A 26,309-nucleotide genomic window follows, 5' to 3' on the forward strand; every position below is an offset into this window, starting at 1 on the left:
ATTCTACAGCAGAGGAATGTCAGTAAAAACACAAAATGCAAAAGTCTAACCAACATAGAACTATTAAAAACAAGAGTTTTCTCACCAAAAAAGTACAATATCTTTATTTTTTCCTGTAGTAAATCTACAATTATTGGTTCACAATTGGCCAAGATGTACTAACAACTATGAATAGTTTACAGTTTTAAGACTGCATCAAGATAAGAGTGTGTATTAATAAGTATGATTTTAGCTTATAGACACAAAGTTTAAAATGTCATTTTGTACTTGTACATCTGTAAAAAATACTAGAAGAATAGCTTAATACAAAACGAGTTTCACAGCGAACCTGAGCTGAAACTGACCTGAGGGCCCCTCCTTGAAGACAAGCTTTCATGGTACGAGAAGGTGTCAGGTGAGGCTCCAAAGAAAGAAGCAACCAAGAGCCCTGCCTGCCACGTGCCTGCGAGCCACAGCGACGACCAGCGTGGCACACGAACCCTACGGAGGCAGCAGCAGCCTGCGTGCCGGACACCTAGCCCACCACCCAGGGTTAGTGAAGGCATGGATCTTGGGAGAGAACCTACAACTGCTACTTTAACAAACCAGCATAATTCCTAACTATCCTCTCAACACACGACCTTATACCCACAGTGTAGTTCACAGATGAGATCACTCATCACGGGAACTTCTTTATAATGGACAAAGATCACTAACAGAAAACCACAACCAAAGCGCACAACTGTAGAGCCAGGGATCATGGAAAGCCCAGATGACATGAGATAGTAATGTAAGAGCCAGAGGAACTGGGAGTTTATGGTGACAATATGTCTTCTAGAAATGGAGGAGAATCTAAACCCATGAAGTCTCATCACCAAGGCTGCCTAAACATGACCTGAACAAGGATGATACCAACAGACATCTAATGTGGAAGGGAGAAAGGCCATGATGCTTCGTTTCTAAACAAAGAACTGCAGGCAGCCCAGCGGTGCTGAGAGTGGGAGAAAGTCTCCGGGGATGAGCCCCTCAACTGGTTATCCAATACCAAATGTCACATTAAAACATGCATGCAAGTAACACTATAAAGATCAAACATATAGTATTTATATATTTATGAATCAACATAATAATATACACATTAACAACAAAGAAAAAGAGGCCAAGAATTGGAAGTAAGTAAGGGGAAGGACATATAGGGCAGGGTCTGGAGGAAGAAAGGGATAAATAATGTGATATAATTATATTCTCAAAATTACAATAAAAATTTATGGCTGCATAAGATGGGTTCAGAGCTTTCTTTAACTTAGACACACATATGTTTTCTAAACTTAAAAGCTGAAAGCAAGTCAATCTGAAATGAATTTCTAGACTCTAAATAACATAAATCTACAAGTAAAACTATAACAACAAAAATTACAACTAAAAAGAACACAGAAACAAAATAGCATACATCTTTCTAGTCAACATCACCTTCAGGGATTTTGCCATTTGGACATGATTATCATAAACTACAATGTCTATCACCAGATTCTGTAGCCGCAGAATGTGACTTAAGTCACCTTCGAACACAAGGTCTTGGATGCAGACTCTCCAAGAGGGAAACTTCGTCCTGGTGCCATCCCATACCTGTCACAGGGCAGTAAAGCAAACCTTAAGTATATTTTTGCAAAAACAGAGTCAAATTTAAAAATGAGCAGACATACGCTGGTATTTGTAATGCTTTAAAGTGTGAAGTCCCTTATTCTGTGACCATGGAATGCCTAAGCAGCAACTGTCTGTCATATAACAAATGTAGGAAGATGTGAAAAATCACCATACGATGCCACATGAAACATTAACCTGGTGCACATGTAGACTGATTTTTTTTTCTATTCTGGGTTCAAAGATACTGTGCTCACACCCTAGCCCTTGGGATCGTCTGACTTCTGCATTTCTACCAAAGAAAAAGCTCTGAGATGGAATGGAGGTGTTAAATCATGAAACTGGAACAGTTTCAAGCTGAGTAACAAAAACAAAACAAAACAAACAGTATGCTTGAACAAATTACAACTGAAAAGCATTTGCTCCATACCAACACTGTATAAACAAAAGAACAGACCAAAACGTACAATGATTTTTAAAGATTACTGAGGGCCGGAGAGCTGACTCAGTAGCTGACAAGGCTGCTGCAGAAGCCGTAGTTTGGTTTCCACCACCCACGTCAAACATCTGACAACTGCCTGTAACCTCAACCTCAGGGGATCAGACACAGTCTTACGGCCTCTCCAGCCATCTGTAGAAATGTGCATATTCCCACACATACATGGAATAAAAAATACATTCATAAGCCACTGGTAAAACATGGTTATCTGGTTAACTGTCAACTTGACAAAGCCCAGATTTGTCTGAGAAGAGAGCCCCACTTAACTGCCAAGATCAGACCGGCTTGTGTGAGGAAGACTGCTTTGGTTATTCATGGATACAGGAGGGCCCAGTCCACTGTGGGCTACATCATCCTTAGGCAGATGGTCCTGACCAAGCACAAGCTGGCCTATAAGTGAATATGTGGTAGCATCCTCCATGACTTCTGTCATACTTACTGAGTTTTGCATGAATTCTACGTTTAAAGTTAGAGGATTTTTGGTGTGAAATTTCAAGCTTCAAGTTCCTGACTGAGCACCTGCCCTGATATCCTCGGGATTGCGACCTACAAGTATAAACCAGATTAACCCTTCCCTAGGTTGCTTGTGAGGTCTTATCACAGCAACAGAAATGATACGAGAACATAGGGCTGCTGAGAAAGCCGGAAATGGATGCATCATGATTATTAAAAAGGGGGCCACAGTTAGCACTGTGCTAAGGTTGAAAAAGGAAATAATTATATTACTTTGCATACTAACCAGGTATAATTCAGAGAGAATAATGTCTGCTTGCTTCTGTTTTTAATATTTAATTAAAAATTATGTCTGAGGCCAGTAGTAGTGGTGCAGACCTTTAATACCAGATGTAGGCAGATCTCTGTGAGTTCAAGGCCAGTCTGGTCTAAATAGTAAGCCAGGACAGCAAGGGCTTTGTAGAGAGACCATATCTCAAAGAACAAAATTATCAGAAAAAAAAAATCAAAACTCCATTCTGCAAAAGTCGTTAAGAGAATATTGTTACCATATTTACCTCCAAAGACATTTTTGCTATCGTCTGGACATTTTCAGTCTATAAATGCAGGCATATCAATAAGCAGACTATTACTAAGGTTTATTTCAACAAGTCCATGTCTCTAACTTTACTATATAGTTAAAGAACATTCTATCACACATAAGTAGTCCACACAACAGGTTTTGCTCCAAGTGTACTTTTTCCAAACTGCTGGAGAGGAAGTGCGGCACTGAGGAGGACCACGCCCCGGAGAAGGGCCCACTCTAGCACACATGGGCAGTGCTAAGCGGACTTACTGAGCTATTTCAATAAAAAAGTCGAGGACATGAAGTTGGGAGTGGGGTGTTTTGTAGGGATGAGGGACAGTGAGAGGAAGATGTGGGAGTGGATTATGATCGCATTTCCTTGCATACGAGCATGAAATTCTCAGAGTAGATTTTTTTTAAAGAAAAACTCTTTCTCTAACGTACAAATGAGTTACTCAAGAGCTGGATGACGCATGTAAAGAAATATATCTACCCACACGGTGCTCGAGAGAGAAAATGCACTTTCGCCTCTACCCACTAAAAGGCTCGCGGGGCTTTGGCTCAGAATTTAACTGCTTTTCTCAGCATAACTGTCTCAAGGAACTCGGCACACAGTCGGCGTCTTTGTGCTCGGGAATGTTTAGTGGCTGGCAAATGTCATGTGTTAAGAATGTTAGGCTGGTCAGGGGACATGGGCGGCTTATCTAATCACGAGTGAGCATGCGCTGCCTTCAGTTCCGGGTAGCCTCCTTCACTCGCTCACTTTTAAGTATTTACTTTCTCACAGCACTGTTCACATAAAGCCGCTATTCTCGCTGTGAGCATTCCTTTGGAATGCTAAAGCCCGCAGTCTTGTCCAAGCACCACCACACTCTGCTGATGGACAGAGGATTAAGCACAGGACCTTGGTCATATGCTCAAAAAAATCCTGGAAAGTATGGTCCAACAAAAAATTTGATTAAGTAGTGACCTTCTGCAGGTCATTCATGGGCATTACTTATGTCACTTTATTTTTCTTTCTGGCTGATTTAAAAACAAGAATGATAAGAAACATCTCAGTTTTATCTGTGCCTCTCCCGTGAGTCAGGCGGTTATGACAGGGCTGGACTGAATGAGAACAGACCCTGATCGCTGACTTTCACAACGCAGCAGAAATGCACCCTGCAGTGTCACTAAAAAGAACCAACGTGTGTTTTATTATTAAAATAAGAAATAAATGCAGCATGTCATACTTGTAAAGTACACATCTGACAACGGTGTTTTCTCCGAGGGAAAGCACAGAGAAATGCAGGAGCACAGCATCGAGCGTCTTAACTCAGTATAAAATAGTTTGTACATCAGTCGCCAGAGCGCCGCTGGCTCCTTACTGGCGGGCGGTGCCAATGCACAGCCTCAAGGGTTTAAAATGTACCTTCAGAAGAAAAGATGTCCCATCCACTTCTGCTTTGCCCAGGAGCTGACAGGTCAGGTCACAGTACTGCATGGGGTGGACGTCAGAGAGCTGCAGTACGGTGGAGGGAGGTGGCGCATGTGTGGACGCCCAAGCCCGCAAGGCTTCTACCATACTGTGGTCCAGAGCAGTGATGTTAAAGTTTCTGCCTGAAGTGCGCAGTGTCGCAGGAGACATTAAAGTACCATCAAGTGTCAAAGATGCAAACCCATAGTTGCTGATTCCCTGAAGTTCGTTGTTATACAGTTGGATCTAATAATGTGGGACAAAGCAGAAAACAAACAAAACAGCTGATGGGAAACCCAGGAACCAAAGAACTTGAGATTCTTACTGAATTAATTCATGAAACAATACAATCAACGCATACTGTATCAGCGTATATAAGCACGCAACTGAAAACAGTACAGCTGATACTTTTTAGACCAGGAGCTAAGCTATCCCGATTCTCTAAACTTGCATTCTTACATTTATGTGTTTAATTTATTGAAGTATAATTGTCCTACAGGAAAATATAATGTGCCAGTTATTTATGTGGTATAATAGAATCCAGAACCCACCAATGTGTGAAGCAAGCACATGCAACAGAGGCCAGGTCACCCTCATCATGAGCGAGCAGGGCCATGCTGGAAGGATTATTCCTGAGCCTGCTGGGCCATGCTGGAAGGATTATTCCTGAGCCTGCTGGGCCATGCTGGAAGGATTATTCCTGAGCCTGCTGGGCCATGGTGGAAGGATTATTCCCGAGCCTGCTGGGCCATGGTGGAAGGATTATTCCCGAGCCTGGAAGGACTTTAGCTGCATGAGTCTTCAGGTTCATTTATTAAATGGATAACTATCAAATACGTGGTTTTAGTATTTTCTTCACAAACTGACTTTGCTCATATAAAATGTTCTCCTTTTTCTTTACAAATTTCTGGTAGCACTTCATGTCTGATAGAAAGATATAGTCATTTCATTTTCTTGTTGCTTGATAATTTTTTCTTATAGTTTCAGTTGCATTTTATGTCTTCATATTAAATGCAGTTTGTAGGTAGCACATGATACTTGATATTTATTTATTTATACTTTCCTGTTAGTCAGGACATATTCACTCTAAAGACATTACAGGTCCAGGAGCGCTGCACAGACAGGAACCCCTTTGGGCCCCCAGTCTGTGCTGCTCAACGACTATGTCCTACTGTTCCCTTGGTATTCTTAGGGTGCCGTTTAACTCCTGGGGTATCAACAGCTCCTTGTGTCTGTGTCTCCCTGCTCTCCGTGCCCCGCCCTCCGCACGCTCTACTACACAGGCTCTCCGTGCCCCGCCCTCCGCACGCTCTACTACACAGCACTTGCTGTCACTCATTTAGCTCAGTGAAATTGCTAGAGTAACAAAAAAGCTTCATATTTATTTGCTCTCAAATAGTTTTGCCACTTCTTAACAAGATTCTGTTTGGAAAGGTTCCACTTTACTGAAGAATATTTTATTTAGAAATAAAATTAAAGGTAAATGAAATTTTATAAAAATCATTGCAACTGTTCTCCCATACGGAGACTTTCTAAGACTGGATGTGTGTATGTGTATGTATATACACATCCCATCCACTTCTTTTCTCCTGTATCATAACTACATGCTAATTACATTAATAGAAATTGTCACCAAGCCCACTGTGGTCCATTTATTTTTATCTAGTACTGGTACTTCATACCTGGTAATGTCTGGCTCCATCTTTAAGGTCTATTCCATATTAACCCCTCCAGTAGACTTTTCATTTGCTGTTCCTTTTAGGTACTGAATTTCTATTTGCTTCTTTCTCAGGTTCTATTTGTCTGTTTCTGTTACTGATTTCTTTTTACTCATTTAATATTTCTTAATTTGCTGAAAGTGGTGCTCTGCTTAATCTTTTGGGAAAAATTACAATATCTACTGATAAATTACTGTTTAGCAGACTTAATGTCTGTGCCCCTGTGGAATTAATTTGGAAAGTCTAATTGCTTTTTAAAAACTGTCTTCTTCTAAGTTCCTCTACTTGTACCCAGAGCTTTTCTTCTTCATTAGACCCTGCAGTCAAACACTGCAGAGGTTCTGAATTGGAGGGGCAGTTTTGTTCATTTTGGCAAGTTGCTAGCTGAGCTCCTGAAAGGACAAAAGCCTGAACTTATGCCTTATTAAGATGGATTTGTAGCAAGCTCAGGGTTTTCCCAAAGCCCTTCCTCCTTAGTGGGACTCACCCTGCAAACAGTATTCCTTGTGGAGTCATGTAGGTTTTTAACATATGTGCACGAGAAGCCTTCCTATAATCTTTGGGAGATAAGGCGGACTTTGTGATGTCTTACTGTATTGGACAAGGCACCTGTTACTGTGTGTGCAAGACCTGCCTCCCGCTCCTGTGGTAGTACCCTGTCTGTGGCTACTGTGGAGCACTGGGCCTAGGCTGCTGGAAGGAGGGGTCACACCACTCCAATGTCTACTCTTGCTCTCTCTGCTTGCTGCTCCGGCAGCATTGTGAGGAGCAATGCCAACATCTCTACCACGAAACTGAGTCAAACTGAACTTTCTGTAAGTTGCATCTGATAATATTTTGTCATAGTAATGAGGAAAAATAATGCGGTGCCTCACTAGGATGGCTCTGCAGCATCCTACTGCATCCCTTTCCTGTTTCCGGTTCTTGCAATCCTCAAGTGACCTTGCCCTGCCCGGACGACACAGCTGTCAGTCAAGTATGCAGGGGGCGGGGGGGGGGGGGGGGGGGGGGGGGGGGGGGGGGGGGGGGGGGGGGGAGGGGGGTCAAGCAGACTCCCGGTACAGTCCAGTCCGTACAGGCTTCTCTCTGGTGCGTTGTCCAGAAGAGTCAAGTTCTTTCAGCTGAACTGAATTTTAATCTTCCCCTTCTCAGCTTATAAGGACTACACAGCTCATGCTTCAGGAGTTTAAAGTTAGACAGGGCAACAGTAAGACCCCAACTTAAATAAAATTAAATTAATTAAAAAGAAGTTATGAGGATGTATGCCCCTATCCTTGACAAATTCCACATGGAAACTTGGTAAACCAACTACATATGGAAGTGAGAAGACAAACTGAAAGGAGTTAGAAACACAGCTTCAAATGCACGTGTCAGGGAAGAGAGCAGGTGAATTCATTCACATGACTGATAACTGATCCCATTTGTATTTCTTGTCTCTTGGAATGCTAAGTGTCGCTCTCTAAAAAGGCGGCCATACAGTTAGTACTAGATATTCTTGGTGAACAATACAGTTCTAGTATTGTCTAGTAAACGTAGAAAGTACGAATCATACCTTCAGCCCACGGAAACAAACAATGTCCCCAACTTTATAAATGACTGGAAGGTCTTCATAGTTCCTACTAAAGAGCATGCATGTTAACTTCACATTTGTCTGGTCCACAATTGTTACAACTGAACAATAATCTGGGAAACAAAAAATATTTAACACAGATTAATAAATCTCAAATCATTCATAAAATAAGAATATGCTAATTTAAGAATGTCAAACAAATACTACTCTGCCCTATTACTGCCTTTTAAGAAAATGTGATACCATTCCCAAATTAATCCACAAAAATTAACCTTCAGATTTGTAATGAAACAAAATAAATATGCTATTTTCCTAGAGAACAAATAACTTTTTCATAATGTTAAAAATCAAAAAGCGAGAAAAGCAAATTATTGCCACCAAAAATCCAAAGAAATAAATTAGTGTAGATATTTTTAAATGACAAAATATGTAAGAGTCAATAAGGAAAAAGGAAGCAATGGTGTTCAAAAGGAATAACACTTTCCTTAGGGGAAAAAAGTCTGATTTAAAATATTCCCCTTCTGAAGATACTGACATCTGGAGGTTGTGCACCCTACATCGTCACACTTAAGATTCACCCGCTGACCCTGAAGACACCGGCTATAGAAACAAGAGGCAGGAAATGGGCCAGAGCAGGAAGAAAACTCATGGTTTCCCCAGGTTCTTGGCTTCAAAAGTTACAAACCAAGCGTGAGAAAGGCAACTGCACCTAGGATGCAGTGAGAAGTACAAATGAGCCTCTGCATGAATCAGCCACCGGCAAAGAAGGCCAGGGCAGAAATCCACCTGCTAGAACAGGAAGTCAGCAGACTGTCCAGGAGTTCCATAATAAATAACTGACTGTGGGGAACAGTACCAATACAATCAGTGAAACTCATAACCATTTGATTCTCCTTGCCTTTTTTGTTTTGTTTTGTTTGTTTTTTGTCCAGTGCTTGGTAATGATGTGTAGACTCTGGAGTTTATTTGGCAATGAGAAAATAGATTGGAATATTTACCCTCCTACTGAAGAACAACAATGAAAATTTAAAGAAATCAGGGTAGGAGAGGTCTTAGTTGGTGCTTCTATTATTGTGATGAAAATACCATGGCCAAAAGCAACTTGGGAGGAAAGACTGTATTTCAGTTTACACTTCGTCCCTGAAGGAAGTCAGGGCAGGAACCGAGGTGGGAACTGATGCCTAGGCCATGGGTAAACGCTGCTTACCGCCTTGGTCCCATGGCTTTTTCAGAATCCTTTCTTAGACAGCCCGGGGCCACCTGCCACTACCCACACTGGGCTGAGTTCCCCATATCAATTTTCAATCAAGAAAATACCCCCACAGATTTGGCAACAGCCAATCTGATGGAGGCATTTTTGCAATTAAGATTGTTCTCTTTCCAGATACATCTAGCTCTGTGGCAAGATGACAAACACCAACCAGTAGAGGGGGGTTATTTCCTAGATTAATATATATATCAATATATATTTATACATATTAATGTGTGTGTGTATATATAACCTTGCAACATAAATTTTCAGTGGCAAAATAAACATAAGATCACCAACACCAGCTGAGCTGGTAAGGAACAAGCACAGGACCAAACTGGTCCCTCTGAATGTGGCTGGCAGTGGCATGGCTGGGCAGACTGAGGGGCCACGGGCAGTGGCACCAGGATTTATCCCTACTGCTTGTTCTGGCTTTCTGGGAATCTATTCTTTTTGGATGGATACCTTGCTCAGCCTAGATATAGTAGGGAGGGCCTCGGACCTTCCCCAAAGCAATGTGCCTTACCCTCCCTGGAGAGTGGACAGAGGCGGGGAGGAGGGTAGATGGAGGGAATTGGAGGAGGGGAAGGAGTGGGAACTTGGATTGGTATGTATAATGAAAAAAGATAGTTTATTTTCTTTTTAAAAATATATAAAGAACTCAAGAAGCTAGACATTAAAATTCTAAATAACCTAATTAAAAAATGGGGGTACTGAATTATCAACAGAAGAAGTTCAAATGGCCAAAAGATACTTAAGGTCATGTTCAACTTCCTTAGCAATCAGGGAAATGCAAATCAAAACAACTCTGAGAAACCATCTTACACCGGTCAGAATGGCTAAAATCAAAACCACCAATGATAGATAACCTATGCTGGAGAGGCTGTGGAGTAACGGGAACACTCATCCATTGCTGATGGGAATGCAAACTGGTGCAACCACTCCGGAAATCAGTGTGGCAGTTTCTTAGAAAATTTGGAGTCAACCTACCTCATGATCCAGCAATACCACTCTTGGGAATATACCCAAGAGATGCCCAATCATACTACAAAAGCATTTGCTCAATTAGGTTCATAGCAGCACTATTTGTAATAGCCAGAACCTGGAAACAACCTAGGTGCCCCTCAATAGAAGAATGGATAAAGAAAGTGTGGAACATATACACATTAGAGTACCACTCAGTGGTAAAAAACAATGACATCTTGAATTTTGCATGCAAATGGATGGAAATAGAAAACACTATCCTGAGTGAGATAACCCAGACCCCAAAAGATGAATATGGTATGTACTCACACATTAGTGGACTCTAGCCATAAACAAAGGATATTGAGCCTATAGTTTGCGATCCCAGAGAAGCTAAATAAATAAGGTAAACCCAAAGAAAAACATATATAGATCCTCCTGGAAATTGGAAGCAGACAAGATTGCTGGGCAAAAGTTGGGAGCATGGGGGTGGGGGGTGGGAGAAGGGGAGAGGGGGAGAGAGAAGGGAGAAGGGGAGGGTTGGGGAGAGCTTGGGGGAGTGGGATGTTTGAGATGGAGGAAGGGAGGATATGGGAGCAGGGAAGAAGACATCTTAATTAAGGGAACCATTTTAGAGTTGTCAAGAGACTTGGCTCTAAAGGGGTTCCCAGGAGTCCACGGTGATGTCCCCAGCTAGGTCCTTGGGCAGTAGAGGAGAGGGTGCCTGAACTGGCCTTGAAACATTTATTAGTTCTCAAAGGCTCTGCTTGGCATAGTGTTTAGGGTTTTATATTTACAAGATTACATTCTTTCAAACACAATTTAATTTCTTCTTTCTCAGTTAATTGCCATTTTTTTTAAATGGCCCAGCCTTCCCCCAACCACTTTGGTTAAGACTAACATCATGTTAAATACAGCAACAAAACACTGGCCACCCCTGGCAAACTGTCTTTTTCTTGACTGGTATTAATTATGCTGTGAGAGACCCATACATCCAGGTGAATTTATGGTAATTTCTTCTGCACTGTCTACATTGGGCTTCTGTAAAGACAATCTTTGATTACTGTTTTAATATTACGTGTATGTTTCTCACAGGTATTTTCTTTGCAGTTAACATGGGGTTCAAGTAATACACTTTACAATAACAGCAATCTACTCTAAAGTTGCAGCCGTTTAACTTCAGTTACATAAATATTCTCACTTCCTCCAGCACACTTTACCATCACAACGTAGCCTACACATATGCTATAGGAATGTCTTTTTCTGTTTAGTTTTCATTTCTCTGCAGACTTGAGAGTGACTGATGTACTGGAATGTTCAGTATGTGGTAACACACTTACCTTCCTCAACAAATGTTACACTTCTGAATGTTTTCACGTCACTTAGCACTTTTCTAAAAAATGTATTCGTATTGTGTTGAACAAGACTCTGGAATCTAAGGACCACATTCACTTCATAAATTAAAATGACCAAAAACACACATCGGTTTCACTAGGCAACTGAAAATCAGGATGGACACTGTTCTCAGACCCAGGACACTGACGGCATTGTGGCCCTGAGACCAACAATGCAGCTCTTTTCCATAAAACATGCCCATTCTGACACCTACCAGTTCCTTTGCTTAAGTAGGGAGGCTTAAAGAACTTCACAACACCACAGACATTGACAACTGTACCATCTTTAAGTAGATTCAGGGGTGTGTATGTATAAGGTGCTATTGGGACCTAAAGAAAGAAAAGATAGCAAATTTACCAGCCAATTTTTACATTTTAAAATATTATAACAACTGTAAATTACTAAGTTTATACCAATTCATTTTAAAAGATTTATCCTAAAAAAAGAAAGAAAAAGAAAGAAAGAAAGAAGGAAGGAAGGAAGGAAGGAAGGAAGGAAGGAAGGAAGAAGTGACTTCCGGGGTGGTATGACTGGAAACAATAAGGCTACCATAGATACCAACTAGCTTTCTTGAAACAATTCTGCTCATAAACAGAAACCAACACATCAGTCTATAAAAGTTTAAACATTCATTATATTTCTTTAACAAGAAAGTACAAAAAAATCCATTAAAATGCAGAAGCTGAAGCAGTAACAGAAAGGAAATTCTCACTTTTAACTCAGTGTCACAGTCTAGGAGCGTCTTCCTGACGGAGAGGACCAAGTGTGTGAAGTCTCTGGACACCCGAGGGCGACCAGACCTCTCTGCTGCCAAGGACCAACAGAAAGACCTGTGCCCAAGCTCGGGACAGACCCACATGCCACCTGATGGCCTTGTTCCTGACTCTGAGATGAATGGGAAGCCACACAAGGATATGAACCACTATCCACCTCACTGCTTACTCAAAAACCCAACCAACCAAATAAATAACAAAACACTCTGAAATTATTAATTTGACAGTCCACTGAAATTAGTCACTACCTATTTATATACCTAAGTTACTCTTCAATATAAATTAATAAATGGATTTTTCTGCATAGTCATTCTCTTACAAACTGGGTTAATGTACTCGAATGGAAATCAACTAGAACATTATATATAAATTTACATAATAAATACAAATGAGTTAATTTTTTCCCTGGCTGACAGTAAAATGTGATTTCCTAAGAGGAGACTACAGGGGGTCGGAGGCATCAAAATCAGTTTGAACTTAAGAGACAAATGCTGTTAGGGGAGAGTTAACAGGGTAGGTGGGGCAGAGATAAGCAAATGTGCATCAGCAGTAGGTGGTACAGGGAACAAAACCACAGAGCAAGCAGAACTCACAAGCCCTTGTACATAACCTACACCAGAGACCTGCAGGCAGTCTGCCGAGCCGGAGTCTAAGATCTGTAACAACAGGCATGTGGTATTACAGCACCCTACCTTGTGTTTGGCTGACAATGTGACCTCACATTCCCTTTCCTGACAGTGCCTCCTAAGGCATGTTACTGCTCTATGACTACCTCTAGAAGACTAGAATGTTCCTGTCCAATAGGACCTAGCAAACACAACGGCAAAGGCAGAATTTCAGTGTAACCAGTGCAGCTATGAAGTAAGACCAGGCTGTGACGCTGCATTCTCTGGCTCGAGGCAGGGTCTCCTCGTGAGACCCAGGCTGTGACGCTGCATTCTCTGGCTCGAGGCAGGGTCTCTGCGTGAGACCCAGGCCGTGACGCTGCATTCTCTGGCTCGAGGCAGGGTCTCCTCGTGAGACCCAGGCTGTGATGCTGCATTCTCTGGCTCGAGGCAGGGTCTCTGCGTGAGACCCAGGCCGTGAGGCTGCATTCTCTGGCGTGTGGCAAGGATGCTTATTTACTTTGTGTGGTTTTGAGGCAGGGTTTCTCTGTGTGGTCCTGGCTGTCCCTAGAGTGTGTGTAGCTCATGCTGACCTCACTCTGAGATCCATCTGTCTCTCCCTCCTAAATGCTGGGATTTAAGGTGCACACCACTCCACCAGGCTACAGAGAACTACTTTTATTATTTACTTCTATATTTTTATTTTAATAGTCATACATGACCAACCTCTATGGCATTAGACAGAACAGGTCTAGAAAATCACTTACCCTAAGCTATACTAAAACATGTTCATGAGAAAGCTACAGGCTTTACGTTATGCTATATGGTAATAAACTAGAGATAATCTGATTTTAGCACATTGGTCATCATACTTTACTTCGCAAAGACATGAAAGGCTTGAGAGGAACCTTGTTATACAGTGGGGCATGAGAGTGTAAGGACTGGAGACTGAGGGTGTAGTTCAGAGGGTGTAGACTGTCACTAACAAAACCTGTGTTTAATCCCTAGAACCAACTATACAAGTAAACAATACAACCACCACCACCGAACCTCACAAACAAAAATAACCTCATCCCTGAACAGCGATGTGGGATTCCCCTCTGTGTGCTGTCAATATATTTTATTACCATTGGTAAATAAAGAAGTTGCTTTGGCCTATGGCAGGACAGAATAAGGCTAGGAGGGAAAAGAAGGTGGAGTCAGAGAGATGCCATGTAGCTGCCAAGGGAGACAAATGCTAGAACCTTACTGATGGGCCACAGCCTCATTGCAATACATAAATTAATAGAAATGGGTTAATTTAAGATGCAAGAGTTAGTTAATAAGAAGCCTGCCTGACCTAACAGGCCAAACAGTGTAGTAATTAATATGGTATCTGTGCGATTATTTGGGTCTGGGTGGCCAGGAATGAAAGAGCAGTCTCCGTCAGAACAGCATTATTAAATGAAATATAATTTAAAGCAGTGTATAAAAGTCAAGACAATATATGCTTAAGAAATGAAAATCCACCAAACAGGGCTGGGAAGATGGTCAGCAGATGAAGCACTGGCCATACATGTGAAAGAAATACAGCACCCAGGTCAGTGCTGACTGAGTTCGCCGCTCACGAGTAATCACAGTGCTCTGGAGGCAGACACAGAGGACCCTGGGAGTAAGCTGGCTAGCTGGACTAGAGTTCGCAAGCTCTGTGTTTGATAAGTTATCAATGCTTCACAGTATACTGTGGACAGGATTACAGCAAGACACCTACCCACCAGTTGCTGGTATCCACATGCACTTTCTGTGCATAGACAGTGGTTAAAAGCTTCCCTTACTTGCAGAAAGGACCCACTCTGAGTAGCGCATAGTACACCTATAACTCCTGTTCCAGGAGCCCCAACACCTCTGACTCTGTGCACAGTGCATGAACGGAGTGCACATAAACTCAAGCAGGCACATGCACGTACACAGAAATGTAAATAAGCACCAAACGCAGGTATTTCTCATATTAACTTTAGCAACACATGGCATCTTCCCAGGTTCACTTAGCTGTGCACATGGGGCCTTTCCAATGCTGCTTTAAATGTCAAACTTTTATAAAACAATGAAAATTTGGCTTAAAAAATGTATCACAAATATAAAGATTTTCATTGATACAATCTGGTACGTCACAATTTAGCACATAAAAACCTAATGTAATACAAACTGACGGAAAGCAAAAGAAAAGAATTTGCCTGTGGTTTAAACTAATAAAACTGCAATGTCTTCAAAAAGTGTTTATGGAGCGCTTAGGCAGAGATATTTATAGATGACGCAGGCAACAAAACAATCACCAGGTAAACAGAGAGCTATAATACAATATCATCATATAAAAAGTGAAGGGATCAGTTTTCCACTGTATTGACACTACTGTAAATGTCAAGTATGAAGAAAGTTAAATTTAAAATCTGTGTATCCTAAATGAAATTAAGTATCACCTTACCAAAGACATTGCTTCTGTGGAAAATCCTCCTATAGACTTCTGAAAACAGAAACGAAAAGGCCAATTTATATTCAGGCTACATCCAACATGATCACAGGCTTTCAAACAAAGCTGAAATTCTCTACGATGTTGCTCACAACTGCCCGTACTCCAGCTGAAGGGGCTGACACCCCCTTTCCAATTGGACACATACGTATACATAATTTAAAAAGGTCTAAGAGATAGAAAGTGGAGTTAATACTCAATTTTTCCTCCTGCACAGAACTACACCCAGAGTTTTCCCAAATAACAATCACTTTAACTACAAATTTGATGGCCGTCAAGCTGATTCATTGTTTTGCTATCACAAAACCCCACCTCCATCCACATAAGACCTTTTGCGATACTAAAACCCAGGCTCAACTGTTCCTCATTGAAGTCTTTATCACAGAGGTAGTTTAAAACTGTGGTATGGAAGGAAGTGAAAAAGAAGAAAGAAATGATTTATATTCACAAAGAATAAAGTAAGAGAAAAATCCATTTTCCCTAAAAGGGCCAATTGGTTAACTTAAAATGAACTTAAGTTTCTATCATAAGTACCTGGACACAGAAATACCTGCAATCAGTGGCGAGATCTGAATGTCTAGATTTTTATAAACCTCATTAATAAATGTGCCAAAGGGGCATTTCAAGCAAGGGACTACATCCAGGATGGTGGTCTCATGGCTGAACACTCAGAAGCTCAGTTTGCTAAGCACACACTGCAAGGTTCATGTAGAGGCCGAATCGCCCACAATGCATTTCTCTGTCACTGAGAGATACAAGATCACAGGTTTAAAAGAACCTCATCTCCACATGGAGTTATTCTAAAAGTAGAAACCCAGTTTAATACTTTTTAATTTAAAATATTCAACTGTTAAGGACCCAGAAAACACTGCTCTCACACATTCTGCTTTGGACCTCAAATTGGGAGCAGCAGAGGCCTAATTAGAGACCAGAAGGGCCACAGACAGAGACACCCACTCTGCCGGTTAAGGTGACGTCACTAACCAAGCTCAGACACAGCAGGGGGAGGAGACTAACAGCACAGCCACACTCACGCACAGAGGAGCTCTGTGCTATCTACTGCTTAGGGGAATTTTTTAATTTTTATTTATATTTATTATTATTTTGCTATTTTATTGGGGGTAGTAAATGATTCTGAAGGGGAGAAGAGGGTATTCAAGCCTCTATGTGTCATTTTTATGGCTCATGTGCACTGCTAACCTTTTTATTTCTTCCCAATCCATCTATTATCAGTAATTCTATTCGATGAGAACATTTCAAATTTCACATGTAAATTAAAAACCCAGTTCAACTAAGTAGTTACCCAGACTTACAGAAATGTCATTCTATCCAGTGACTTTGCCCATTAAAATCAAACATGACAAGAGGGTAAAGGTGCGCACTTACATAAACAGTGAGCAGAAAATCTTCAAACGCTGTCAGAACATTGCGTGCTTGCTACCTCTGCTTGCTACTGACAAGACTCCAAATCCAGACACTGCAACGGCATCCAACATGGGAAAATTAGTGTCCATCCATCAGTAAACACATATAACTCTGAGCACCACAAGTCCATGTTCATAGCCTGTCTGGCAGGCAGATCTATAAAGCAGAGTCTGGTTAACCGCAACTTGTTCAGTGCTTACTGAATACGCGAGTCAGACCACAACCTTCCTTAAGAGCCTCCATACTAAGATACAGGACAGCCACAGATGGCTGGAATGCCTGCTCCATGGATCGAAAAGGCGCTAAAAACACCTCTTAGACAATTGTATTTAGTGAGACTTCCAAAATCACCTCTCCACTTATGTAAATGAGCAGTGTGAATGAGTACCTATGAGGAGGCAGCAGACGACATAACAGTAGGAAAAATAGAACTAAAATGAAACTAAACCTAGAGTTGAGACAGCAGACGGAGACAGGGTTATCAGTACCCAGTCGGTCAGACCTAAGAATTGACCTAGGACATCGACAGAAGCACCCTGTATTTTTACACCAGAGCAAATAAGGACTCTGCTTTTGTTTTTAGCTATCAGGACTTTATGCTTTAATTTTATTTCATTGTCTTTTAATTCTTGTCTTTCATAAACTGAAATGATCAGGCTTTTATTTGTTGCATTATATTATTAACTTTACTGATCCAATTTTAGCAACAAATTCATAAGATTGCTATGAAACTTCTGGGCTTCGGTCTCTTTCCACCTTTAGTATGTACCATGTGGAAATCTGTGCACCGGGCCTGATGCCCACTTCCAGTGCGCTCTATTCACTATGGTGAGCAGTCCCTCAGTCCAGAAAGGGGCCTCCACCTCTCTGCGGCTGCGCTCTCTCAGCCTGCGCTCTCTCAGCCTGCGCTCTCTCATTGCGCCGCTCACAGGCGCAATGCCGTGAAATGCAAAGGAAAACAATCTGCATCGCTATCATCGGGAGCGCAGGACTAGAAGAGCTATCCTTAGAACATCCTTTCTGGAGTAGATACTAGTTACAAGTTTCTGTTTCCTTTGTAAAAATCCGTCTGATGCAACTTGTTCATTTTCCCATAGGCATGGTATGTCTACTTAGTAAAACTTAAATGGCTTAAAGAAATAGACGTAGATGGTCTGAAATACCAGTGTTTTTTCCTGTTATACTATACTCATTTGTATTTGTCGAACTCTGGTCGCAGAGAAACAGTAGCCAGAATGGTCGTGTGACAGAGATCCAGCAAACCCATGCCAATTTTGGTTTTGCTCTCCACAGGTTGCATGCTCGGGGGATTTTTAATATTTATACAACCTGGGAATACTGGATTGATGGGAAATTTCTTATGAACCATTAATGCCTTCTCCCAAAAGTACTGCTGCTTAGCTTCCCCGGGAAGTCCTGCGCAGACCATTCCCCCCACTCCTCTACTTGAAGGCCTTCCTCATGCCTTGGAGGGTGTGTGGCACATAAAGCAGCCAGAGTTCTCTTTATGAGGCTCTGAGATATTCTTGAAACATCTTCTCCTGGACTTACTCAGGAACAACACAGTCAGAGCACAGTACAAGTTTCTTCCTATTATACACTCGGGCAATTATATGACATGCACAGCAACAGAGTTAGATTAGCTGAAGCTACCTCTGCCCCACACAGGGGCTCATCCTGGTGGGCAAAAAATGGTGTAGAAAGATGACGAAAGAATGAGGTGTCAGGGCCTCCCTTTCTTAGATTAGCCCCACACAGCCACTATGATGTCATAGACCACACAGCCAAAGAATGACAGGACTAAAGATACAAATAAAGTCTCTAAAGATGTGAAATGTAAACCTTTTATTATGCTAAAAATTGAATAATTATAGCATCAGCACCGGCCTGAGGATTTTTCTTCGGCCTACTGACAACTGGCACTCTGACCATTAAGAGCAATCTGCCTGGGCTAGTTTATAGATTTTCTTTCTGTCTAGTATCCTTGAAGCTACAAGAGTTGCCTAGAAGTTGGGCTGTGATTGATGAGGGAAAATGACTGTAAAAGATAATTTTGTTCAAAGGCAAATATGGTGTATGGATATTAGACATTAACCAAATGATAACCACAATCCATCCCCAACTCCACCCATAAAATCTCTCAGGGAGATCCTTGTGACTCCTCAGTCCCTTCCTCAGGAGCCAGCCTCTTGGGGAAGGTGAGAATCAAACAGGAAGGTTACGGAGAGAATAAAGAAAAACAGATAACTCTGTTCTATCACGGCTTATTAATGATAACTAAACGGAGATATGGAAAACAGATAACTCTGTTCTATCACGGCTTATTAATGATACTAAACGGGATATGGAAAACAGATAACTCTGTTCTATCACGGCTTATTAATGATAGCTAAACGGAGATATGGAAAACAGATAACTCTGTTCTATCATGGCTTATTAATGATACTAAACGGGATATGGAAAACAGATAACTCTGTTCTATCACGGCTTATTAATGATAGCTAAACGGAGATATGGAAAACAGATAACTCTGTTCTATCATGGCTTATTAATGATAACTAAACGGGATATGGAAAACAGATAACTCTGTTCTATCACGGCTTATTAATGATACTAAACGGAGATATGGAAAACAGATAACTCTGTTCTATCACGGTTTATTAATGATAGCTAACGGAGATATGGAAAAGGAAGTTAAACGTGTCCAGGGACAGAAATGGTAGGCTCTGTTTTGGAACAACATGAATTTATCCCTGATTACAGTACTGAATTCTGTACAAATAAGGATGTATTCTGACTGCCAATTAGTAAGGCTGCAAGATTTCCCCAATATCCATGGCCTATCCATGGCCTGGCTCAATCCTTCCCTCACCTACTCCCATGATCCTCTCTGGAACCAGTAAACCAACAAACTCAGCTCCCAGCAATATCCTATATTATTTTTTATAATTATTTATTTCATTTCTTCTCTCCTATATGACATAAACTCCAGGAAACAATAATCAAGTCTGATTCACCACTACCTGCCCAATGCTAAGAACAGTGTCTATTCCACTGGTGGTTCTAACAGTTGGAGTTCATAGTCTGTCTGGCTGTCATTCACTACTCTAGACCGTCTAAGCCAATTACAAGCTTTATATTTATCTTTATAAAGATTTATTTATTTCTTATGTATACAGTGTTTTGCTTGTATTAATGCTGGCAGGCCAGAAGAGGGTACCAGATCTCATTACAGATGGTTGTGAGCCACCATGTGGCTGTTAGGAATTAAACTCAGGACCTCTGGAAGAGCAACCAGAGCTCTTAACCTCGGAGCCATCTCTCTAGTCTCCAATTAAAGGCTTTAAATGAGATGGGTTGGTAGCATCTAAAGGATTACTTGAGCAATAATAGAGAATTCTCCCTACATGAAGACACCTATGTAAAAAGTTTTATATTTAACAAAGTTACTAAAGTGATTAGTTCATGTTAATTAAAGTACAAACAGATAAGGCAGTTAGCTACTGTCACAGCCTAGATTATGATTTGAAAGGTGAAGGGGTCTAGCAAGCCCAAGCATGGCAAACATGTAATCAATGGGTTTTACCTTTTACCCTTCTCTCCCACTCCTCTGCCTGGCTAAACCATTAGATTACAATCCTAAAGCTAGCCACCAAGGTCCATTCCTTTATTTGACCACTTCCTCCTCTTGAGGCTGACTACCAACATCCAGCTATTAAAGCACTTAAGTCCAGCAATCAAAAGCCCCCTCATTTGGCTCTCCTAATTAACATGCTCAATCAAAACAAACCAACAACATCCTAAGACATGGTTTCTCCTTTACCCTGTGTGAACTCTCATTTGCCTATAGTCTTATCCCTTCTCTATTCAGAGAAAGTCTTTCGTTCCTCAGATCAAATATTCCTTCCCTCTCTCCCTTGCCCCCTTTTCTCTTCTCCCCTAATCCTCTATCCCCTATCACCTGACCTTTGTCCTTCTAGGGCAAACAAACCTCCTTTGTGTTGAAATCTTGGTCTTAGGGCATCTTGTGCCAACTTCAAGGTTCTTTCAATAGGAATCTCACCTATTAATGAAATGAAAGGAGGCTTAGGGAGACACCACAACAAACTGTCAGCAAAGGAAAGGCAGCTTTGCTTTATACAGATATTGTCTCCACTATGAGGAATGCATTATCTATTAAAATTACTCATGTGTATGTCCTTGTGAAACACACATCTAAAACACACATCTAAGTTAAAAGCTAAGTCAATATACCAAGTTCAAGTAGGTATTAAGTCACCTGAGAAAAAAACTGAGGACCTAAAAATACATATGGTTCATAACTTGATTTCTTAATCCTTAAGATACAAAAAAAGTAAAGCTAAACAATTTCTCCAAGCTTTGTTTCATCTAACAGTATATCTTACAAAATCAAAGAAAATTTGCTTTTAGGAACTCATGGCAATTGAACAAGGAAGGAAATCCCAAGTGTGAAATGAAAACCTCATCAACTGGGACATGCCAAGTCAATACACTAAGAAACAAGAGCAATTAGTCTCTGCTCCAGCCTGTCAACTTCAAATAGTTATCTAGTCAAAAGTACAAAGTGTTTTCATCACAATACTTTTTATAATTCCTTTTGACTCTCACTCATATGAAAATCTCTCTCACACACACCATGGACTCTTTGTCAACATCCACATGGGCATCTGTTTCATTTAGTAGAAAAAGTTTAAAAGTCGATGCTCAACAATACTCTTCCACATTACATTCCAGAATTTAACATAATTAACAGAAACTGATAAGACAGAAACTATGACAACATTATTCCTTTCTAGTCCCCATAAGCCAGTTGTGGTGGTGCACACCTTTAATCCCAGGCAGAGGCAGGCAGATCCCGGGCATGTTCCAAGACACCCAAAGCTGTACAGGCAGATACTGTCTAAAAAGAAAGTAAAACAAAACACACAAAAAAAGTTATCATAGACTACACATAGACCATGTAAATAATGCATGATTCAGAAGAAATAATAACAGCAAACAGTTGGACAACCTGCAAAATTTCCAAACATTCCTTGACCCATTAAAGGGGGTCCAGGGTAATAAACTACCATAGAGTGAGAAGGAGGTCCAGGGTAATAAACTACCATAGAGTGAGAAGGAGGTCCAGGGTAATAAACTCCATAGAGTGAGGGAAAGACATTCTTCAACAAGACATGCTTCACCTAAAGCAAAAGGCAGACACTGCCTAGTGAAGATATGGATATACATCTTGCTATATTCACTTTCCTGCTACAGAGATCTAAAACCAAGTTTTTGCAATTTATTTAGTGGCTGAACTTCCTCTAACCCTTAGAATTCCTTTATTACTTGAAGTGGCAAAAATCCTGCTTCATAATGATGTCCAAATAGAATTCAAACAGAAATAGAAAATTCAAGCTGATAATAGCTTCTGAGGACACAAAGAGCAACATTTTATCCAAAGTATAGCCCATAGTTTTCCTTAAATATCTTTGACATAATTTTGGTTTTGCTTTCCTTAATATGTTAATTTCAGGGTTCGGGTGGAGGTATTAGAAGAACATACAACTTTACAAGTTTACTGCAATTATAAACACATAGCACATGTCTAAGGGGCTGAAAGGGAATTTACAACTCTTCACTTAGCTTTTATATTAAAAGTACACATAAAAGCTAGTTTTAAGGTCTGTAGCCCGGCACAATGGTTCACGCCTTTAATTCTAGCATTAAGAGTCAAAAGCAGGTGGATCTCTGTGAGTTCGAGGCCAGCATGGTCAACATAGACTATTTCAGGACAGCAAAAGATACATAAACACTCACTCAGAACAACAGCAAAAATCTGTGAAAAGTCTCACTAACTTCACCACGGTACGGTATTTTAAAATTATACAGACAATGGTGCGGAGCTAGTTTGGTTTCTGGTTTGTAATATCCTTGGCAAATTCTAAAATTTTGTGCATGCACCTTGTACTAAAAGCTTCTCCTCGAACTCGTAAATAACCTAGAGAAACGACTACTGACGTCAACTGCGCAATCTTTCTTCTGAAACTTCCTGTCAGAGCCACCCACCAACACCACTATTTTAATACCTGGGGACGCACTTCACAAACGACAGTCCGGAGCCACCCGCCCCGCCCCCCATGCTGTACACAGCGGGTTAACGCTGCCAGCGACACACAACGCATTTTCTGCACACTATCCCAAAGGTGAAACTAAACAACCCGGGTTACATCACCCAGGGCCCTACCAGCCGCGAGGCCAGCATCACTGACCGACAAAGACATCCGGAAACCTGGCAACAGTTTCAACCCGTGACTTCCGAGGGCGCCCGAACACGCGCATGCGCACTGCACTAGCGCCGCTCTCCGGCAGTCGCCGCGCGGACAGGACTAGGGGGCGGGACCTCACCCACAATGGGCTGGGCCCCCCACATCAATCACAGGACTAGGGGCGGGGCCTCGGCTGAGCGCCTCCCAGGTCTGCAAAGCGACGCGGCACGCGCGCCTGTCCTCCACGCCTTCCGTGGATCCCCGGGCACACAGGAGAAATATCATAAGAATTAGCTAAGGGTTCTTGCTTTTAAAGAGATCCACAGCGGAGCGCTGGGCTGAGCTCCCACAGTCCGTTGTCAAAGAGTGGGATGAGTGAGATTACCAGCAAAGAGGTCAAGACCGTGATGGGGACACCCACTGAGCTAAGGGAAGCCCACCAACTCCAGCCTGATAGCGAAGGGACCATTAGAGGACCAAACTAGTCCCTTACAGTGGTATGCCTGGGGCAGACTGTGGGGCCACCGACAGTGAGACCAGGATTTATCCCTACTGCATGTACTGTCTTTTTGGAAACGCATTCTCTTTGGAGGAATACCTTGCTCAGCCTAAATATAGTGGGGAGGGCCTTGGTCCTGCCTCAAAGCAATGAGATAGACATTGTTGACTCCCCCATGGAATGTGATTGGTATGCAAAATGAGAAAAGATAAAATAGTGTTCTAAATCCTGAAGCCAATAGCAACCGTATTCCTAACCGGAGTCCAGATTCTAAGACCCCAAAGGCACTTTATGCAGAAAGTAAATACACAAAGATAACAATGTTATTAAGTTGTTATTATCCCAATTTACGGCTATTTATGCTATTTTCATGTAAGTTTAAGAACACAACAGAAAGAATTTTGTTGGCATGAATATTTTTCTTTCTTGACTGTATTTTTGGGTGATCAAAAGATCATAATTTTAGAAACTTTATAATGAATAAACTTTTGGATTATAGAAAACGGAACAAAAGTTTGCATACTTCACAGGTTTATCAGAACTATTTGGAATAATTGGGAACCATTTATCAGGTTCCAAGGTATTTTTAACACAATAACATTTTTGTATCATTGTCAAAACTTTCTCCTATTAGTTTAAATGGAACCTAAAATGTATTCATTATGTTCACCTATTTTTTTCTAGAAATGGGAAAAATATTGAAATCACCTTAATGAAAATGTAGGTCCTTTGCTCATTGTTTTTAGTTGCACACAGCAATAGCTACACTGTCTAATGGCAAACGTTACTCTTCCTTTCTGACAGTATCCATCCAAGACTGCACTGGTGAAAAAGATGAGATTGTGTGCATTGATTGGAGAGTGAAATTTTTCTTTTATGTTTTTTAATAAATTAAAAAACTAAACCCAAACACATAAAAACTAAAACAACATTTTAAATACATTTTATCAAATAATATATTTTGATCATATTTTCTCCTCCACAAACTAACCCTATTCTCCCCACATATTTCTTGATTTTTCTTCTCTTTTTCCTAAAAATAGTAGCAAATCATAAAGTGAAAAATTGTAACAAACAAAAACCCAGTAAGACAAAAGAGTGCCCCAAAGAGAACAAAATAACAAATCCCTCCCCAGCCACACACACGCAAACACACACACACATACATACACACGCACACATACACATACATGCACACATACACACACATGCACACATACACACACAAACACACACACACAAACACACAGTAACATATAAATTTTGTTTTGTATTGACTAACTACAACAAAAGGCAGGGACTTTTCCTGTAGTGTGATTGATACAACCAGTGACCCTCCATTGAAGAAAACTGATTTTCTCTTTTTTGACAGGCTTGGATTGCAAACAAGCTTTGGTTTGCTCTATACAACCTGGTGGTAAGGAAAGAATCATAAAGATAGAATTTACTAATGTTATAAAACATGGAAATGTCTAGCTTTACCTCCACTGACTATCATTTAAGTTGCTAAAAACTAGAGTCCATGCTCCCAGGAAAAAAGGTAAAGGGAATAAAGACCACCTGGACGCAGCTCCATCCTGATTCCTCCGCTTCAACACAAACCTTTACAATTAGCAGTTGATTCACTTCAAAATCTTCCCACACCTAAGGCTCAGGGAAAATGAAGAAGACAGTGGGAAACATCTTGAAAGTCAGAGGATGAGGGAGCTTGCTATAAACATATGTATCCTAGGAAGAGTAGAAGGTATACCAAAAAGTCTTACAATCATGACTCCCAAACTATGATCTGAAGAAACATCACAACAGTGAGCATGCCAGAATGGATGGCACAAAGCTCACAAGGCCTCAAAGTTGCACACCCATCTAGAGGAAAATTGGTAAATCTAGGGATGGAAAAGTTTTGACCAAAAGGGAAGGGAATACAGATTGGCTGCCTAGTGCCAAAAAATGATCCCTGACAACATAAATGCATGTAATTTACATGAACTCTACAGTTTATATTTAGAAATGAATATGTATACACAAACATGTATATACATGCAGGAACAGTTAATGAAATAAGATGTCATGTGTACTTTAGGAGTGCAAGGATGGGTATAAGGGGGTTTGGGGAGACAGGAAAGGTAATGGAGAAACAATTATATTACAATCTCTAAAATAACAGTTAAAAACAACAAAATAAAAAACAAAATTTGAGAGAAAAATGAAACTGATCTTCAACAACTGATTTCAGAATTTGTATGCATATGTGTGTGTGTGTGTGTGTGTGTGTGTGTGAGAGAGAGAGAGAGAGAGAGAGAGAGAGAGAGAGAGAGGTGTATAATGTTAAGCTCAAAAAATTTAGTAGCTGCTATTTGATAAAAATGAGACGGAGACCCTTCAGCTAGAGTGATTTATGTGTTCACAGACTTTACCGATCTTATTGTTAAAAAGGTATTATGGATGGCATTATTTTCACTACGGATTTCTCTCACTGTTGTCCAATTCTCAATGAAATGGTGTTTTCCCATAGAACTCAAAGTCCTTTACTGTAGGCACAATCTGAACCTCATTTTCCTTTTCATAAACTGTGCCCCTCTTAGTATGTTAGCTAATATTCCTAACATCCTTTGGAATTATAAATCTGCTTCAGAATCCAGCACTGATGTGAGGGCCGTTCACAATATGCAATGCTGTCACTCTACTCCATATTTTGCTAACATTCACTCTTAATGTTAATCTTAAATTTATTCTTTTCAAAACAG

At 40.9% G+C, this 26,309-nt stretch overlaps 1 protein-coding gene across 8 annotated transcripts in view; it reads right to left on the reverse strand.

Moving 5' to 3' along the window:
* LOC125397627 (protection of telomeres protein 1-like) overlaps positions 1-23,158 on the reverse strand; it is a 47,470-nt gene extending 24,312 nt beyond the window's left edge. Inside the window, exons 1-9 of one of the 8 annotated variants that reach the window (XM_087909455.1) lie at positions 23,045-23,158; positions 21,645-21,718; positions 20,789-20,860; positions 16,759-16,849; positions 15,328-15,366; positions 11,703-11,817; positions 7,864-7,994; positions 4,549-4,839; positions 1,450-1,605 (exon numbers count right to left, since the gene is read on the reverse strand). In XM_087909455.1, the coding sequence (XP_087765581.1) occupies positions 1,450-1,605; positions 4,549-4,839; positions 7,864-7,994; positions 11,703-11,817; positions 15,328-15,336 (702 nt within the window). In that variant the 5' untranslated portion in view covers positions 15,337-15,366; positions 16,759-16,849; positions 20,789-20,860; positions 21,645-21,718; positions 23,045-23,158. The other 7 variants (XM_048430078.3, XM_087909453.1, XM_087909454.1 and 4 more) reach the window with 7 other exon arrangements.
* Positions 23,159-26,309: the final 3,151 nt, after the last annotated feature.

This window comes from Myodes glareolus, chromosome 8, assembly GCF_982192425.1.
Source record: "Myodes glareolus chromosome 8, mMyoGla1.1, whole genome shotgun sequence".
Classification (NCBI taxonomy): Eukaryota; Metazoa; Chordata; class Mammalia; order Rodentia; family Cricetidae; genus Myodes; species Myodes glareolus.